General features: G+C 52.8%; 5 protein-coding genes across 5 annotated transcripts; 3 read left to right on the top strand and 2 right to left on the bottom strand.

Moving 5' to 3' along the window:
- Positions 1–626: 626 nt before the first annotated feature.
- On the bottom strand, positions 627–1,239 carry J7T55_005516 (uncharacterized protein; the record flags this gene model as incomplete). The annotated part of the gene is made up of 2 exons (XM_053133015.1): positions 627–871; positions 936–1,239. The coding sequence occupies 2 exons, from the start codon at positions 1,237–1,239 to the stop codon at positions 627–629; spliced, it is 549 nt and encodes a 182-aa protein (XP_052989131.1).
- A 593-nt stretch (positions 1,240–1,832) lies between these two features.
- J7T55_005515 (dna polymerase epsilon) lies at positions 1,833–8,636 on the top strand (the record flags this gene model as incomplete). Its single annotated transcript, XM_053133014.1, has 3 exons — positions 1,833–2,455; positions 2,524–2,672; positions 2,725–8,636. 3 exons carry the CDS (start codon positions 1,833–1,835, stop codon positions 8,634–8,636), a joined length of 6,684 nt encoding a protein of 2,227 aa, XP_052989130.1.
- Positions 8,637–10,012: 1,376 nt separating this feature from the next.
- J7T55_005514 (uncharacterized protein) lies at positions 10,013–11,455 on the top strand (the record flags this gene model as incomplete). Its single annotated transcript, XM_053133013.1, has 1 exon — positions 10,013–11,455. The coding sequence occupies one exon, from the start codon at positions 10,013–10,015 to the stop codon at positions 11,453–11,455; it is 1,443 nt and encodes a 480-aa protein (XP_052989129.1).
- A 3,762-nt stretch (positions 11,456–15,217) lies between these two features.
- On the top strand, positions 15,218–15,955 carry J7T55_005513 (glycoside hydrolase family 75 protein; the record flags this gene model as incomplete). The annotated part of the gene is made up of 1 exon (XM_053133012.1): positions 15,218–15,955. The coding sequence occupies one exon, from the start codon at positions 15,218–15,220 to the stop codon at positions 15,953–15,955; it is 738 nt and encodes a 245-aa protein (XP_052989128.1).
- A 751-nt stretch (positions 15,956–16,706) lies between these two features.
- J7T55_005512 (uncharacterized protein) lies at positions 16,707–17,681 on the bottom strand (the record flags this gene model as incomplete). The annotated part of the gene is made up of 2 exons (XM_053133011.1): positions 16,707–17,432; positions 17,640–17,681. The coding sequence occupies 2 exons, from the start codon at positions 17,679–17,681 to the stop codon at positions 16,707–16,709; spliced, it is 768 nt and encodes a 255-aa protein (XP_052989127.1).
- Positions 17,682–18,333: the final 652 nt, after the last annotated feature.

Below are 18,333 nucleotides of genomic sequence, written 5' to 3'. Positions count from 1 at the left end.
TACATATACAAAGGTCGAGCGGACGCAGCATCAAGATATGGCTTCACAATATACCCAATGCCATCCAAATGCGAGATTCCAGCGCTGGTGCGCCCAGACACTCTGGCTGGACCTGTCTTGTGGCATAACGCTTCAACAATGTTCTGGAGTTCCGTATGCCATATACCAAAAGCTTGTTCCGCATTGCAATGATCAGGGCAGTCCGATATGTGGCACAATGGCTTCGGTGAACCCATGATCCCCTCTTGCAGACCTGCGCCAACGACTTTGAGTCAAGCCATCACACATGTAAGCAGTGACGGATCCCGTTTTGCTTGTGCGTCAGGCGTGCCGACGCAGGTAATAGGCCTTTCTCGCTTTCTGGCGAAAACTTGCCTAGAACACCCCCAGACGTCTCTTCGCTGCTTCTCAACCTCCCAAAGCCCTGGCTCGGCAAGATGTGTCACTTCGCGGCTAGGTAAGTTCACAGGCCCAGGGTTCAGCCATCCGGGCTGACCACATGAGCTCTGGAAAACCGTTTTCCGTTGACAGACAAGCAGCCCCCGGGGAGGGAAGATGATGCCGAGAAACCCTTTTTTAACATGTTTTCATGTCGGCCGCTGTCGAAGAACATGCTTTTTGTTCTTCTACCAGAATTTGTACCACGCCCTGCCAGTCGTCTTGTTGGCAGGCGTAACCTTTTCCATGTTGTTTTGTAGCTTCTTCTCCTCTTCTTGTTTCCTCGTCTCAGCCTGCTTCTTGCTGACGACCTCGACGACTCGCTTCATGTTGGCCCGTTCAACCCGCCTTTGGTACTGGCAATACTCGTATGCCAGGATACTCATAGCAACGCCGGAGCCGACCGCCCAATTGGCCGATTTCGGTACTGGTGCTTCAAGTTACAGTGACGTTAGCCCTGTCAGCCTTGCGACGCGCAAGATAATATAGCGCCTCACCTCCGATGATGTACCGCAGGAACCCAACCGCAGCACCTGACCCAATTCCGGTGAGGAAGCCGTCCCTCGAGCACGGCGTCTGGTGGACTTTGAGAAGATCATCGCTTTTGATCGTCTTGAAGGCCTCGCCAACTGTTGCGCGCTTGTTTGGGTCCACACCCTCTGGCAGTGGAACGGATTTCAGTGACACCTCGGCGAACCGCTCCATGGCAGCGGCTTGCGACTTCCGGGCTTGTTCGTCGTCGGCGGAACCTGCCGTCCGGTTCGGTGCCGAGTCGTTAGGTGATGAAGGCGAGGCAGACATCGTGGGCTATGACTTGTCGCCTAAAGTGTTGTGATGTGGGTGTGTGTATGCGCAAATCCCATTCGATATTGATGGAATCATCGACTTCTCTGCGATCTACCTAGGTACAGGGTCTGAAATGGTCTGTGCGCCTGCATGGGTAGCTCGGGAAGTATGTCATGCCCCTGCAGTGCGCCGACTGGGATCAGGGGGGAGCTGCAGCCAGCGGGGGCGCGTGTAAGACGCGGTTGGCCGACGCGTAAAGCAGAACCCGCCGAAAACCACTTTGACGGGCTGTTTGGGGTGTTTTTGATTCGGTTCTCAAAACCAATGAGCATTCTCTGATTCCAACTTGGTACCAATACGAGGCGTTCTGCCTATTCTCGATCGTTTTTCTTTCTGCAAACGAAACAATATCTACGGCCACCTCTTCACGGCACGTAGACCCTTCAGGGCAACATCCTCTCTCTCGACCACGCGACTTAGTTCCTGCTACCGAGTCTCGAAATTCGCACCAGTCCTGGGATTTTTGCGACTGAACCCGTCCCTACTGTCCCGCTTCAAGGCGTCCATATGCATGGTGCCCATACTTCTTCTCGACTATCCTCTCCACCATGCCAAATACCTCCCTGCGCCGCCCCCAGAAGGGTTTCCGCGGTGGGCGCGGGGGCAAATTAGCCTACCATGGTGCCAAAACTCGAACATTCACAGCTGCCTCTGGCAGGGCAGAAGCCACTTCCACGGATGAGAAATGGGAGCGAACGCGGCTTGCCAACTCCATCGACGAGAACATGGGCTTCGCCCGCTACGAGGCTGGCCGGCCACGGGAAGGGTGGCTAGTGAACGTGCAGCCGACATCGATCGAAGACCCGCGCATACCCGGTGGCGGCGGCCGCGCAGCTCTGGACTGCTACTTCATCGAGGAGGACGGCGCGACATTCAAGGCGACCCTTGAATACGAGCCATACTTCCTCGTGGCAGTAAGAAAGGGCCATGAGCCAGAGGTCGAAGAGTGGTGTAAACGAGTGCCAGGGGGCGGTGTCGTGAAGAGCGTGAGGCGTGTGGAAAAAGAGGACCTCAACATGCCAAACCACCTTCTTGGATACCGGAGAACGTTCCTGGAGCTGAAGTTTGCGAATGTCACAGACCTCTTGTCTGCACGGAGGGATATCATGCCAATAGCGGAGAGGAACAAAAAGGGCATGGACGCGATGGACACATATGCCGAGGTTGCTGCGTGCGTATCTACCCCTTGATCATTGACTCCCTCCGGTTGATAAGAAGCACTTGATTGACCTGTTGCAGGACCAACAACGGCAATTTCGACATGTTTGACGACGATACACGAATTGACGAGAAACGACTCAATACCTCTATAACTGAAGCCAGCGATTTCCTTGTTGATATTAGAGAATACGACGTTCCATACCACGTTAGAGTAATGATAGACAAAGGTATGTTGGGCCTAGCCCTTCATGTGGCAACACCTCTGACAAAATGTTTTAGGCATCCGTGTGGGAAAGTGGTATTTCGTAGAGGCAAAGCACGGCGTCACAACAGTGGTTTGCAACGAGGAACATCTGGCCATGGCGGATCCTGTTGTGATGGCCTACGATATCGAGACGTGCAAAGCACCCCTGAAATTCCCCGACGCTGCAGTCGACCAAATCATGATGATTTCGTACATGATAGATGGCCAGGGGTTCCTCATCACAAATCGTGAGGTAGTCTCGGAAGACATCGCAGACTTTGAGTATACCCCAAAGCCAGAATACCCCGGTCCATTTATGATTTTCAATGAACCAAACGAGAGAGCCGTCCTTGAAAGGTTCTTTGCACACATCAAAGAGGCACGACCCACGGTGATTGCGACCTACAACGGTGATTTCTTCGATTGGCCCTACGTCGACGCCCGGGCGAGCCTCAACGGAATCGACATGTACCACGAGATTGGCTGGAAGAAGGACAACGAGGACCAGTACAAGTCCAACTACTGTGCGCATTTGGACTGCTTTCACTGGGTGAATCGAGACAGCTACCTGCCACAAGGAAGCCGTGGTTTGAAGGCTGTTACGGTAGCGAAGCTCGGATACGACCCCGATGAGCTCGATCCCGAACTGATGACGCCTTACGCTGCCGAACGGCCACAAACACTCGCTGAGTACTCAGTTTCAGATGCCGTCGCGACGTACTACCTATACATGAAATACGTCCATCCCTTCGTCTTCTCGCTGTGCACCATCATTCCCTTGGGTCCCGACGACACCGAGCGAAAAGGCACTGGAACACTGTGTGAGATGCTGTTGATGGTGCAGGCATACAATCACGAGATTATCCTTCCAAATAAGCATGTGTCGCCCAAAGAGTCATTTTGGGAGGGCCATCTACTCGATTCGGAGACATACGTTGGTGGCCATGTCGAGAGTATCGAGGCCGGTGTGTTCAGGGCAGACATACCAGTGAACTTTGCCGTGGACACGGGTGCAATCGACGAGCTCCTCAAGGATTTGGACAATGCTTTGGAGTTTGTGATCACGATCGAGGAGAAGAAGAAAATGGAGGATGTCGAGAACTACGATGAAGTCAAGGCGCAAATAGCTTCACGGTTGATGCAGCTGAAGGAGACACCAAATCGGAACGAGCGGCCCTTAATTTACCATCTGGACGTCGCTTCTATGTACCCCAACATCATGACCACGAATCGACTGCAACCAGACTCCATGATCGACGAGTCGGACTGCGCTGCCTGCGATTTCAACCGGCCTGGCAAGACGTGCGACAGGAGGTTACCCTGGGCTTGGAGAGGAGAGTACTTGCCAGCAAAACGAGACGAGTACAACATGATCAAGCATGCTTTGGAGAACGAACGATTTCCTGGGAAGTATCCCAACTCGCCCATGCGGACATTCCAGGATCTGCCTCCCGGTGACCAAGCAGATCTCATTCGGAAGCGCCTGCAGACATACTCTCAGAAGGTCTACCACAAGATACACGACTCAACCACCAAAGTCCGAGAAGCCATCATTTGCCAGCGCGAAAATCCTTTCTACATCGATACCGTACGTGATTTTCGAGACCGTCGATACGACTACAAGGGCAAGGCCAAGCAGTGGAAGGGGAAGACAGAGGCTCTCAAGTCTTCAGGAGCGACCGCAGCCGAGGTTGACGCTGCCAAGAAGATGATCATTCTCTTTGACTCGTTACAGTTGGCCCACAAGGTCATTCTGAATTCCTTCTATGGCTACGTCATGAGAAAAGGATCAAGGTGGTACTCCCTGGAGATGGCTGGTGTTACCTGTCTGACAGGTGCTACCATCATTCAATTGGCACGAGGTCTCGTTGAGCGCCTTGGTCGTCCTCTTGAACTAGACACCGACGGTATTTGGTGCATGCTTCCCGCTACCTTTCCCGAGAACTTCGCCTTCAAGTTGAAGAACGGAAAGAAGCTACCGATTTCGTACCCTTGTGTCATGTTGAACCACCTTGTCCACGACAAATTCACGAATCACCAATATCAGACCCTCGTCGACTCCAAGACGTTCAAGTATGAGACGCACAGCGACAACTCCATCTTCTTCGAAGTCGACGGCCCATACAAGGCCATGGTCTTACCTACCTCAAAAGAGGAGGACAAGAACTTGAAGAAGCGATATGCCGTATTCAACGACGACGGCAGTCTCGCAGAACTGAAAGGTTTCGAGGTGAAGAGAAGAGGAGAGCTGAAGCTCATCAAGATCTTTCAGCAGCAAATTTTTAAATTCTTCCTGGAGGGCACCACGCTCGCCGAGTGTTATGCTGCAGTATCCAAGGTTGCCAACCGCTGGCTAGACGTTCTTCATAGCAAGGGTACAACGCTGGCGGATGAGGAGCTGATGGATCTCATTTCAGAGAACCGTAGCATGTCCAAAACCCTGGAGGAGTACGGCGCGCAGAAGTCCACATCAATCACCACCGCCAAGCGTCTTGCGGACTTTTTGGGAGAAGGCATGGTCAAAGATAAAGGATTGAACTGCAAGTTCATTATCTGCTCGCGGCCCAAAAATGCGCCCGTCACCGAGCGAGCCATTCCTGTCGCGATTTTCTCTGCTGAACCAGATGTCAAACGATTGTTCTTGACTAAGTGGTTCAAAGAGGCCCCCATCGATACAGACCCTAGAGCACTGATTGATTGGGATTATTATCTGGAGCGTCTCGGCTCAGTGATTCAGAAGCTCATCACCATTCCGGCCGCGCTGCAGAAAATTCGGAATCCAGTACCGCGTGTTCCTCATCCAGACTGGTTGCAAAAGAGGATCAACATCAAAGATGATCGGATGAAGCAAAAGAAGCTCACAGATCTCTTCAGCAGGGAACCACTCAAGGATGTCACCAATCTTGCTGACCTAGAAGACTTCGGCACTCAGCTGCTGAAACCAAAGCCAGTCACTGAAATCGTGGCGGCAACTCAGCAAAAGACACCAGCCGCACAGAAGAGGAAGTCGCCCGAGCCCGAGGAAAACCTCGACCCATTCGCTGCGCTACCCAAGGTGATGCCGAATCCTTCCGAAGACTATGCTGCGTTCTTGGAATATCAGAAGAAAAAGTGGAAGATCCAGAAGCAAGCTAGAATACGCCGTCGCCATCTATTTGGTGAACGCCGTGCACCAACGAACAACATCCAGCAGGCGTTCCGCGATCAGGCCGAGGTAACCTTCCGCAACACATGGCAGTTGCTACAGCTTAAGCCGACAGATAGTCCTGGTTTGGTGACAGCGTGTGTGCTCATCGATAATAAGGTCCATTCCCTCAAGATCAAGGTGCCGCGCCAAGTGTTCCTGAACCTGAAGGGTAAGGACCTTCCGGATATCGACATTGAAGGCTGTGAAGTTGAACAGGTCAATCACACGCTTCCCAATGGTCACCCTTCGGCGCATCTTTTCAAGTTGACGGTACCCGAGGATATCTACTTCGCCCAAGCAGAGAAGTTCTCTCTGTTATTCAACCACCCCAGTGTAGAGGGTGTGTACGAGAAGCAGGTACCCCTGAACACTCGTGCCGTTCTGCAGTTGGGTAACCTCTGCACCATCGACGAGAGCAAACCCGGTGTCCTTGGCCAGGGTCTGGATCAAGGATTCGAATTGCCTAGTTTGATGCGGCCACTCAAGCCAAGAACATACCTGAGCGGCACCAAAATGGCATACATCTACTTGTCCCACATCAGCTCCGGCGAACGGCAGATTTTTGGCATCTTCTCTAGCACTGGGGAGACTGCTCATGTGGTGATACAGCACAAGAACAAAGAAAGTGGCCAAGATCTTCCCAATACTAACAAGATATACTCCGACCTGCGAGCCAGGCATGCGAGTGAGGCAGAAGGCTCGAATTGGGAGGAATGTTTCCCATACCAAGAGAAGCTGAACTTTAAGATCACGCAAGTGACAACGCGGCGAAAGGCTTTCCTCGAGATTGGTGACGTGGTCAAGAAAATGAAGAAGGACGAGATCAAGCCACTCGTTATGGTCGTTCAGTCTTCGCAGACGAATCTCCTTGTCCACGACATCTCGATCCTGGGTGAGATGCCTGTTCTGCCGCTCAAATACAACGTCGATGATAGCTCGCTACCTCCACTTGGATGGCAAACTGTTGTTGCCAGGCGCTTAATACATCACTACCTCGGCCTTGGTCCATGGATATTGCACCTCACCGCCCTGGCCAGGTACGCTGATATCCCTCTCTGCAATCTGGAGCGGGAAGACCCACGCTTCTTGATTGATGTTGCATATGCAAGGCGGCTACAGAACAACAATGTCGTTTTATGGTGGTCTGGTGGGCCTCGCCCAGATCACGCAGGTTACGAGCTGGACGATGTTGCTGGGCCCCTGGAAATGGTGCAGATGCCGTCCGTCAACACGCCAGGGACGTATTCATCAGTGTGCATTGACCTTGAAGTCAAGAACCTCGCCATCAATACCATCCTGACATCATCACTTATCAACGAGCTCGAGGGCGCCGACTCGATATCTTTCAACCCCGCTGCGGATGGTGGAGCCGGTGACGGAACAGAGGTGCTGTCCTCGGACAACGCGTTCGCCAACGCCAGCATCCAAGTGCTTCGCGAGATGGTAAAGGGTTGGTGGGCGGAGGCGTGCAAGGGCAACGATATGGCAGATATCATGGTTCAGCATCTCGTCCGTTGGGTTGAAAACCCCGACTCATTCCTCTACGACCGTGCCCTCCATTACTACGTCCAAATGATGTCGCGCAAGGCGTTCCAACAACTCATGGCCGACTTCCGCCGTGTCGGGTCTCAAGTCATCTTCGCCAATGCGAATCGGTTGCTACTGCAGACTACCAAAGCCGAGGTGGGCAACGCCTACGCGTACAGCCAGTACATTCTCAAGTCCATCAAGGGTAAACCATTATTCCACTTCATCGACCTAGAAATCAAAGAATACTGGGACTACCTTGTGTGGTATGATGAGTTCAACTACGGCGGCAAGGCGACGCAGACAGTTGTTGAGGCCGCTACGCAGAACCTGGAGACGATCATGCACTGGCAGATGTCGACGTTCCTACCTATCCGGCTGCAACCCACCTTCGCCGACTGGGTCATTGAGTTCATCACCCTCATGCACAACATAAAACGGCCGCTCTTTGGATCTGACCCCACAGCCACGCCGCGCCTGACACAGCTCCCGAATAATCGCAACCTAGCCGAAGATGGCGAAGGCCAGATCATCCTTGGCAAGGCCTTCGAGAAGCCCTTAAAGCGCGATATCCAGGGCCTACTAAGCACTCAGAAGCGCGAACTTCTCCATCCAGAGCTTGCGGCCGACTATTCGTTCCCCAGCCTTCCCGGCAGCCACCTTAACTACAGTCAGAGCAACGCCGTCCTGGAGCTCGTCAAAATGCTGATGCAGGTGCTCTCGCTGGATAAGAACATCGTCTTCGAGGCACGGCTCCTGCGCAAGGAGCTGCTCGCGCTCTTCGACGTGCGCGAGTTCAGCAAGGAGGGCGGCTTCGTCAACCCGTCTGAGTCCCTCAAGATCGCGCAGGTCAGCTGCGACAGCTGCACGATGGCTCGGGATTTGGACTTCTGCCGCGAGGAAGACCTGCTCCCAGAGGAGCCTGGCGCCGCGACGCTGTGGAAGTGCACCTTCTGCGAGGCCGAGTACAACCGTAACGAGCTCGAGGAGAGGCTTGTAGCCGACGTCGAGGCCATGGTGGTGGCCTGGACGACACAGGATCTCAAGTGTCTCAAGTGTGGCGCGTTGCGGGTCAATGACTTCATGGAACATTGTACGTGCTCCGGGAGCTGGGGCGAGAGCGTCCGGAGGGCGGATCTGGTGGCTCGGCTGCGGGTGTATCGGAATGTTGCCAAGTTCTATGGGCTGAGGATGCTTGGGGATGTTGTCAGTGGCTTGTTTGGGGACTTGTGACGGAGGAAGTATTAATCGAGCGAAGGAGTCTTGATTTTAGGGATTTTGGTGTTTTCGGCTCGGCCAGGTCAGTGAGGACTTGTCGATCAGTCGGCAGTCATATGGGTATTCTTAGGGAAGGCTTGTCTCTATGACTGCTGAGGTAGCATAAAACAGCATGTTGGGAGTTGAGGCTTGGATCAGGTACTCGCTTGGGTCTTGCATTATCTGTGGTGCAATTTGGGTCAGCTTAATATATCTCAATGCAATGATCCCATTCATTGAATATTGTGCTGTCTTTTGTGCTTCTGGTAGTATGGATACGGTAGTGGATGTATATGACTGATGGCCACGGAGATCATCTAGTTTAGTTAGGTCGTTGGTTGGTGTGACATGTCTCTTGGAGGTTTTCATACTCATCTAGCACTAGGTGTTCTTCTAATTAGCAAGAGATCTGCACCATATACTGTGGTTTCTAGATGATTCCGGGCTAGGCTTCCCCTTGACACAAGGCAGGCTTGATAGAGTAACAGCTCGTGACATTTGAATGCTTTGTTTACTTGTGTCTTGATTGGAAATTGTCCTTTGTGTCGCAAACACCCGAATATGTGAACTCAATATACTCAATACATGGCTGTTAAGTTCCACAATGTGTCAGACAAGGGGAGAGCAGAGAGGGTGTGCTTGATGCGAAGGAAGATCATCCTTAGAGTATCCCTTCAGACTTGCCAAAGGGGTGCTAAGGGTCTTCTTAGGCGGTGATTGTCCAGGGGGAGAAGAATACTTGCCGTATCATCCTCACCACGACGGCCTGCAAGTTATCACTGCTCTTATTGGCAGCTTGCTAAGTTGGACACAAGTGAAGGGTCATGCAGTGAATCTGAGCACGGAGGGAGTCACATTGAATCTGCTTCCAGCAGCTCTTCGTCCCATATTATAATCTTAGCGCGGATTCGCGTTTACATTGCAGTGTTCTCCTGATTGATCAGGCGTTTTCCACCAGCTCTGCCGTCAGTCACTGAGGAAACGAACGAGTGAATGCACTCACTCTTCGTTTTCCATCACCTGGCTGTCCGTCCGTTTTCCTCGACCCCGCCCATAAGAGTTGATGTTGCCTTGAGCTGCCCTCGCTTGAACTGTGCTGCCTCTTTTGTTGCCACGACCTCAACCTCAAGTTCAACACCACCCAGTGTTCCCACTCCATCCTCACTTCTCAGACTCCTGCTCGCAACTCGACAACCATCGCCTTCAACAAACATACTATTCACTATTTCGGCCAGAATTGACAAACCTTGACTTCCTTCTCCCCAATCAGTCAATTCTATAACATATCCTCTACAAACACGATTACAACCCTCTCATCAACCCCTAGTCCCCCCCAGATCACGTAATACAGAATGGCAGACAACAATACACCCGAGAAGACAAACGCGTCCAGCCAGAATCAGTCCTCAAACTCTTTCCCAATTGAGAACGGTCCAGGTGACAACGGCCAAGTGGACACCAACCCATCGCCGCTCAGAAACAACAGCTTCACCCTCGCTGCCACCGATTCTCGCTCGTCCAACCTGAGATTCGGTGCCATAGGTGGTCCAACTACGCCCGTTCGCGCACCTCAGCCTATATCTTCCACTCGGCCTGCCTCTCTCGCGTTCCAACATGTCACCAGTATTGACAATCTTGGCGTCGATGTCGCCAACGAGAGGAACCTCGCGTCAACCCGTCCCGGCCAATCATACGTAACCAGCTTGACCTCTTGGCGACGCGGCTCTGGCGAGGCTGCAGCCGCGTCGCCCTCCTACAAACAGGATTACCAACAAGTTCAGCGCGAAATTCACGTTGGCACTCCGGACGAAAGCAACGTGAATGCACTTGCGCCTTATCTTAGGCGTGAGGAGGAAATGTTACAGAATTTTCAGCAGCTCCGACTCCAGCAGCAGCCACCACAGCAGCCCCAACAGGCGCTGCATAGTCAACCGCCGCCTGGTTTTGGATCAATCGAGGGCTTCGACCCCGGTTTCGATGATCCTATGAGAACCGGCGGTCGATCGAGGGGATTCCGTCCGATGAACTCGAAACTCTTTCCGGACGCTGCCAATAAGCCACTCACCGACGAAGAGAAGGCTTATCGAGATGCGCTCGGTATCTCCCATAACTACCAAGGAGAGGTTACAAACCCTGCGAATATCTCGGCAGAGATCCCCGACGAGTTGAATTGCGCAGTGTGGATCACCGGTCTGCCGCGCGACTGCTCATACAAGGACCTCTTGGGGACTATCGCTATGCATCGCCCAGGCAAGGTGTATGCAAGCTTCATCTCGCCTCCGAAGCCCGGCCCCGGTCACCTCCTAAGCCACAACACCTCGGCCGCAAAGATCATCTTCTACAAGCCCGCCGAAGCCCGGAACCTGCTGAGAGTTGCCGGCGAGGGAAGACTTATCGTGCGGAACCGCAGGGCGCGCGCCGTGCCAAACCGCATCAAGACGGGGGAGCATAGTCACAAGAGGGGAACCTCGCGCTGCATCGTCATCAAGGGCCCTGCAACAATCGTGAACGAGCCGAGTCTGTATCAGTCCTTCGATGCGAGGTTCCAGTTCCATACGGAAGAGGTGTTGTTCCTTGAACCGAAAATGGAACCCGAGGGCTTGATGCACCAGATCGAGTGGCGTTTCAGTTCGCATCGGGCGCAGGCTGAGTCGGCTCACAAGCTCATCACGCTCGAGTGCCCCGGCGTTGAGGTCATATACGCCCCCGATCCTTGTGCACCCATAGATACGTCCCCGGTCCCTGCACCCGTAGACCAAGGACTCTTAGGGTTGGACATAGGTCAAGGGCTCTGAGGGTTGGACATAGGAGGCAGGGTCTTCGGAGGTTTCATTTGTCTTGTGATCTCATTCTGTCTGGAGGTTGAGATCATTTTCGTGCGGATAGCAAGTGTTTTCGGTAATGCTTGATTGCTCTTGAGGGGCTAATGGGATAATGTATGACTATACGCATTCGTGCTCTTGTGCTTTTGTTGTTCCATCTGTTTACAAGACCGATTGGAAGAGTCATCTGCTCTCTGCTGTGTATCACTGCTCTCGGATACTGCTTTTCTTCTGTATTACCATGTTATTGCGTCAAAATTTTGAGACAAGGTCAGCACAGTGCAATTGTTTCCTTGCAGGCGACATCTATTGGGCATCAATTAATGTGAGCCTCAAGCTGAGCAAGTGCTCTCGCCAATGATATTTGTTCATCTTCCATTTCCCTCGGTTATTTCAAAAGGCCTCTGATCTGGGCACCACAGTAAAAGAACAGAAAGAGCCTGTGAAGACCCAAACCCCATCCCGTGCCTCCTATGATGGTGGCATTATTGGTTTCACTCTCTCTTCCGGGGCTAATGTACTGGTAGAACAAACCTTTATCTCATCAAGCGAATGGTCCCCTGCGTCCCACGGAGAGGATCTGGGACAGGTTTTCTGTTGGCCTGTGGCTGGACGGCTAAGGGTGAAGCGGCCTGCTTACGCGCGCCCCTCGAGTGAGGGCCAAGCAGAGCAGGGCGGATCATCAAGTGCGTTACCTTCCCATATCCCAACTCGTGCTGCAAGCACCTAGGTATGTCTAAGAAAGAACGGATGATCACTGCTTGTTTTTAGCTAGACTTAAGCAGGTAATGTTGTCGCTCCAACTCAATTGATTTAACGGAGTCCTCTTACGTCGTTGCAGTCTATAGATACAAGAAGCGCGCAGACATAGGCATGGTGCAAAGACCAGGACCTCAGATTCGGCCTCAGCATATTTGACCAAGACTTCGAACACGGGCACACTCATGCTGGGCACGGAGCCAACGAGGAATGAGGCATCGATGCTGCAAGCATGAAAGGAAGACACACTGAGCTTTGACACGCCGTCAGACATGAGCTTCTTGGGTCGGATATACGCATTGTTTTGAGCGAGATGTGACAGAATGTGCGGATAGGCATTCCCGACGTGGATTGAGTGTCTAATACCCACACACCGGGCGAGCTTGGCAAAATTTGGAACTACCTCGCCATTGACGTGCGGGAGGTATTCGTCAGCGCTGATGGTGACCGAGACGTGTCGAATATTCGCGCCAGAAGTGAAAAGAACGGTTTCGAACCCCACCAAGGCGTCCTTGCTGAAGTCGCCTTTCAGGAAGTTGTCCCGGAGAAAGGGCAGAACGCATGATGCTGAAACAGATTCTGGAGGGTGACGAGCCGCAATCGAGACCTGCTGTCCCTCAGACAACAGGTAAAGCGCTACATGGCTCCCAATCATGCCGCTGCCTCCAGTGATAGCAATTTTCACATTCACTATTGGAACAACACCGCCACACTCTCAAAACTGACAACACGTCATTGCGGAGCCCCCCTGTGGCTTGTCTCACAGGTTTTCCTATGGGAAAACATCCTATAGCAGATTATCCTTAAGGAGATTATCCTCCAGTAGGTTGTCTGATAAAAGGTTATCTTATAGGAGGTTATTCAATAGGGGGTGATCTTATATTTCCCCTGTTTCCCCTGTTTCCTTTGAATTATGCCACAGCCACAGCGGCCGCGAAGCGGAGACACCCGGGTTTAAGCTCGTCATGATGAATTACATTGACGTAACTTTGAAAGGCTATGAAATGCAGTCGTGCCGTATTTCTTGACGGTTATACTGATTTATATACAATTACCAAAGACGGCTCAAAAGGTTATTATCCAGGCCTGCGAAGCCGGCATTATGAGGCAACAAACTAAAACAGCCCCGTGTTATTAATGGAGGTTTAGGACCAAACCTGGTGTGCAGCTCTCTTTGAATTGTTAGATACTGTGTTGTTCACATTTGCCCAACGACCCGGATGACAGTCCATGGTCAATCACTGCAGAAGAAACCAAGCGATGGAAGAAGACTCTAAGCAGAAACGCTTAGTCTTGATTTCCAATGAGGTCAGGCCACCATGGAAAAGCTCAGTCGTCTCGGGGAGTGCATTTACAGCACGGACTAGACTGAAAAGAAACCTGCAGTTAACTAGAATTGTTTTAAAACTTGAGGATCTGCAGCTGTTCTTGCGAAGTTTGGATTTGTCGAGGCTGAGCAATTCTTGAAACTTGGGAGTACCACACTGAAATTGCACATTATGCACAAGCAATGAGAGCAACAATGTTTGCCAGCTCCGGCTTAGTCTGACCCGGCAGAGCAAATTGTGGCAAATACATCGCGCAACGGCAGGATGTTCTTTGTATCTTCAAACTCGAGCGCGCTGCGGGCTAGGGAAGAATGATAACATAGTGTGGGCATGAATAACGAGAATGCCATGCTGATTTGCTTCGGTCATTCGGATTTTTTCGCTCATCCATTTTCGAAGGCCATATTGAGTTCTGTTCCTGCAGCCCACGAAACTCCCCCAGCCATGTCTTGCAGGATTGCTGCAGTGAATGAATGCGTTTGTTAAAGATGCCTCAAACACCGTCGTGCAGGTCAATGACTAAACAGGCGTGGTTAGCTAAACATTGAAACAGGAGTCAGGGGTGTTCAGTTGAACACACAGACATTCCGGGGGAAGATCAAACCTTAACACTTTGTGGCTCATCGGACGAGATGTCTGGGCACCGTCTCGCGGGCCGCTCAGAGTGGCTTCTCCGTAGTGCCGTTACGGCAGCCGATTGGGCGTCTCGACGGTTCCTGAATCCGAACATGTGCCAGCTGCCTTCGTTGGTGTGACACCAGAAGGATGACCTTGTCTGCGCCCTACCTCCAGGATGCTGTCAGCTTGCCACACCGGGCGTTAGTGTGCTACTCCAACCGACGGCCGCTCAACACTGCGGCCTCACCTGCGGCTTTCTTGGCACACGGCCGGAAACTGAACCACATGGTTGTCGTCTTGGGCCTTTCTCCCATAGAATTGGGCGGCTCTTATTTGCTCGGCATCTAGGTCACGATGCTTCCTCAGCGGCAACTCCGCAGCATGCTGCCTTGTCTTGGCCTCTCAAAGCGGACGACACAGAGATCTGCTGTCCATCCGCCCCTCTCCGGGCTTCCGGATGTCTCCATCACCAGCCGCAGCAGCCCAAGTCTGCCATTTTTGTCGTCTGGAGTACTCATTTTGGCTCAGACGACGCCAGACGATTTCAAACAAGACTAGCGTCACACTTGACCTTGTTTGACAGCTCGATCATCCAGTAACACTGCCTTCGTCCAGTTGGAGCCTCAATCATCAGACCGGATCTTCAGCTTGTCGTCGAGGCAGCCTTCGCCACGGCCTTCGTCCTATTTCCAGGTTGGTCCAATCTACCAGCTAGGTCGACCAGATGGGACGGGCCAAGAAATATGTATATAACCTCTTGTTCATCCATCCTCTCAAGTGTTGAAGAGGTTTTGTTGCACGAGCACAAGCACATCACATCAGTTGCACAGACCTCTCAGTCTTCCACTCTCCTTGCTACCTTTACCCGGATCTGCGACCAGGAGTCTGCAAATCCGTTTCAATACTTAATTCTTGAACAAACTTGAGAGTCTTCGTTTCCAGTTTCGTTTTCCCCAAGTCACACAGGCTAGCCCTTGCCAAGATCTTTGCTTGAAATAATCTCCACCCAAGCACCCAAACCGTCGTCAATATGGTCGCCTTCAAAGCCGCAACAGCGTTCACCCTCCTCTTCGCCCTGCAGGCCCTCGCCGTGAGCCCAGACTCGTACGGCTCCACCAAGGTGCGCTCTGCAAAGAATGAGCAGCGCCAGGCCGCGCAGAAGCCTCCAGTCCTCCAGCCACAGCCCAGCCAGATCCCAGATCCCACCCTGGCCGCTGGCAACGGCAACGGCAAGAACCAGCAGTTCATCACCGGCCAGTGTACCGACTCTACCGACTGCGGTGCCCAGCAGTCCGACCTGACCAAGGTCTGCTGCGCCTCTGTCGTCGACCAGGCCACCGGCAAGACGGTCGGCACATGCTCCGGCTCCGCAGTTGGCAACGCTGCCCCTAAGCTCGGATGCGGCTTCGGTGACGGCAAGGCGAACTCCGGCGCGGGCGCCGCCCAGGCCTCGGCCGGCGGTGCTGCGAGTGGCGGCAGCGCGACCAACACCGCCTCTGGCTCCGCAAGCTCTGGCACCGCGTCCAGCGGCAGCGCAGGTGCCGCTTCTGGTGGTACTTGCCCTCCTAAGTCCACGAACGACAGCCTTGGGCCTGGCAACATTGGCGTCGCTGGCAAGCAGTTTGTCACCGGCCAGTGCACCAGTGACGCCAACTGCGCTTCCAACTGCTGCGTCCTCGGTGGTGGCACTGACAAGTCTATTGCTGTCTGCCGTAACGAGCCTGCTCTGAAGCCCACCGAGAAGTGTGGGTTCTCATGCACCGCTTAAGTGACCACCAAACAGCAGATCAGACCTGTACCTGAGTGCGAACCCACTACTTGGGAGAGTCACGGCAAATTGTAACGTTGAGTCGAGCCCGGGAGGCTGCTTGAGTGGAATTGGGAGTAATCATGCATAGCGAGTGGAATGGTTTGCATTGTGATTGGATCGTAACTGGATTATCTTGTCAACTTGAGACCGGAGACAAGCGGTCATATTCACTCTTTAGTCTCCTTCAGCATCTAGTATAGAACATGTAATAATCTCTTTGAAATAGAAGCAAGTATTCAAGCATAACTATTGTGTCAAATGCTCTTCTCCCTGGATGACTGCTATCTTTTCGTCGCTTCAAGCCTCCCCTGTTCAAGAGATGAATCGTGTGAGAATAGTGCGCATCCGTTACAATTTGCCACCTGGGGTTTCCGACGGGAGCACTTTTAATGTGATTCAAAGAGAGCTACCTGCGTAGGCAAGCAAGTGTTTTTCATCAGGTCCGGACTGCGTCAGTCTCTCCATCTCCGCGTGGAGATTTACACAATTAAAGTAGCCAGGGATTTGATTCTTGTCACTAGCATTTCTAAATGGCTTCCTCCGTACTGACATAGAACAAAACAAGGGCCAGCTAATCCACCTGAAATGCAAGTTTGAGATTGAGATGCCTACAGAATCCCTTGTGTATTTGCCAGTATCCTCTCACAAAATAGTTGCAAGTCGGATCCTCGGCACATCTCCAAGCATCTCAGGCTCCCACTCAATATCGTCATCCTCGGGCTCCGCAAACCTGGCGGTCCTGGTCGTCCACCTCCACAGTACCACCTCGCACATACAAGATAGCCGATCGCGCAGCCTCGGAGCCAGAATCCACAAGTTCGTCATCATCGGGGATGAAGCACTCGTACTCAACAAGCAGGTCGTAGCTGCGAAGCCTCCTGCCCAGTAATAGTTCCCAGCTACCCGTCTCGCGCCCAAATGTGGCCGCGCTCTCGTCTCCTACACTGCCGCCGCAGAGCAGAAGATCATACAGGAGCCCCATAGTCAGGAACCCAGCCGTTGACAGATCGATATTGAGGTGCTCGACATGGTCGCGGCCGTCCTCGTTAAAGTCCTCGGATGAGTAGCTCTTGATGACCTCGAGGTGTGTGATAGGCGGACCACCGGCGAACGTGACGCTGATATCGCGCCAGCTCGCGCCGGGATGCAGGTATACAGCCCGCAAGGCTGAGTCGGGCGCCCAGGGGAGGCGCCGGAAGGGCCGGGTGACGTCCCCGTTGAGCGACAGGAACCACCGCATGCGCCTCCGCTCTGCCGCGGTGAAGCAGGTTGTGGAGCTGAGGAGGGGCCCGAAGTCTTGCGCCAGGACAGGGTGGATTAATGCAGCGGGCGAGGGGAAGCCTGGGCCTTGGTCGTCTATCCGCGTGGTCCAGGGCGGGCTTGGGGGGTGTGACAGGATTTCCTGAGCGAGGAGCCGGAATGTCCGGCAGGTTGTCTATTCCGTGGGGCAGTCAGTGACCTGTCGCGAAATTCGGCATTACATACACGCGAGTACATATCATGAGTCGTGTCATGTCACCACATATCTATTCTGGTCGGCGTTCTATAATATCGAGAACGAGAAGGAAAGGTGCGTCCGCTGGTGTCTTGCCTGTGCTACGAGGAAGCTCCGCAGATCGATGCGGCTGAGGTGCTCGAGGACCAGGATCCGAGTCTCTGTCGGCAGGTCCTCAAAGGACCCCATTCTGAGAATCGGTATTGGGTGACGAAGTGATTCAAGAGCGTTGGTTTGTGAGGTTGCTGCCCACGTCGTCGAGCTGGTGAGAAGCACGATAGAGTCAGACGTCCACGTTAGCCTCCTCAGGGATGGACTTGAGCGCGCGTACGGGTTAGGGTTGTGCTGGTGTTGTTGACTTCATTGTTTGGGATTAGAGGTCCTTGAAAGATACTTGCAAAGAAGCTGTGGGTATCAAATACTAACTTGAGCAAGTGAAATACATAATTTTGCTACAGTAGCAATTCAGCTTAGACAGTGGCGACATGATCTGCGATCTGGCACCCTATAGGCATTCATGTTGACATCATCGGCCTCAAGGGTGTGCTCCAGGGAAGGACGTCATGTGTCTAGACGCACAAGAAATGCTCGGCTCCAACCCGTAGTTTCCATTGATTCTCCCCCTACAATCTTTCAGCTACTCTATTAGCTACTCTGCCCGTCTGCTAGAGTTGCGATCGATCGTCTCGTGTGAGTGATCATCGTACAAAACTTGATACTCAGACGATCAATACTCAGGTGACAACCCGCCCGCCCTGTATGTACCTGAGTACTGTATCTAGGCTCATCCTAGACCTCATGTCGGCCGATTCAATGTAACAAACCCGAATGAATCGGCCGA

The sequence above is a fragment of the Diaporthe amygdali genome (genome assembly GCF_026229845.1).
Source record: "Diaporthe amygdali strain CAA958 chromosome Unknown NODE_34_length_500367_cov_65_467389, whole genome shotgun sequence".
NCBI lineage: Eukaryota > Fungi > Ascomycota > Sordariomycetes > Diaporthales > Diaporthaceae > Diaporthe > Diaporthe amygdali.
The sequence above is the reverse complement of the archived record's forward strand: the minus strand, read 5'-3'. Positions and strand labels throughout refer to the sequence as shown.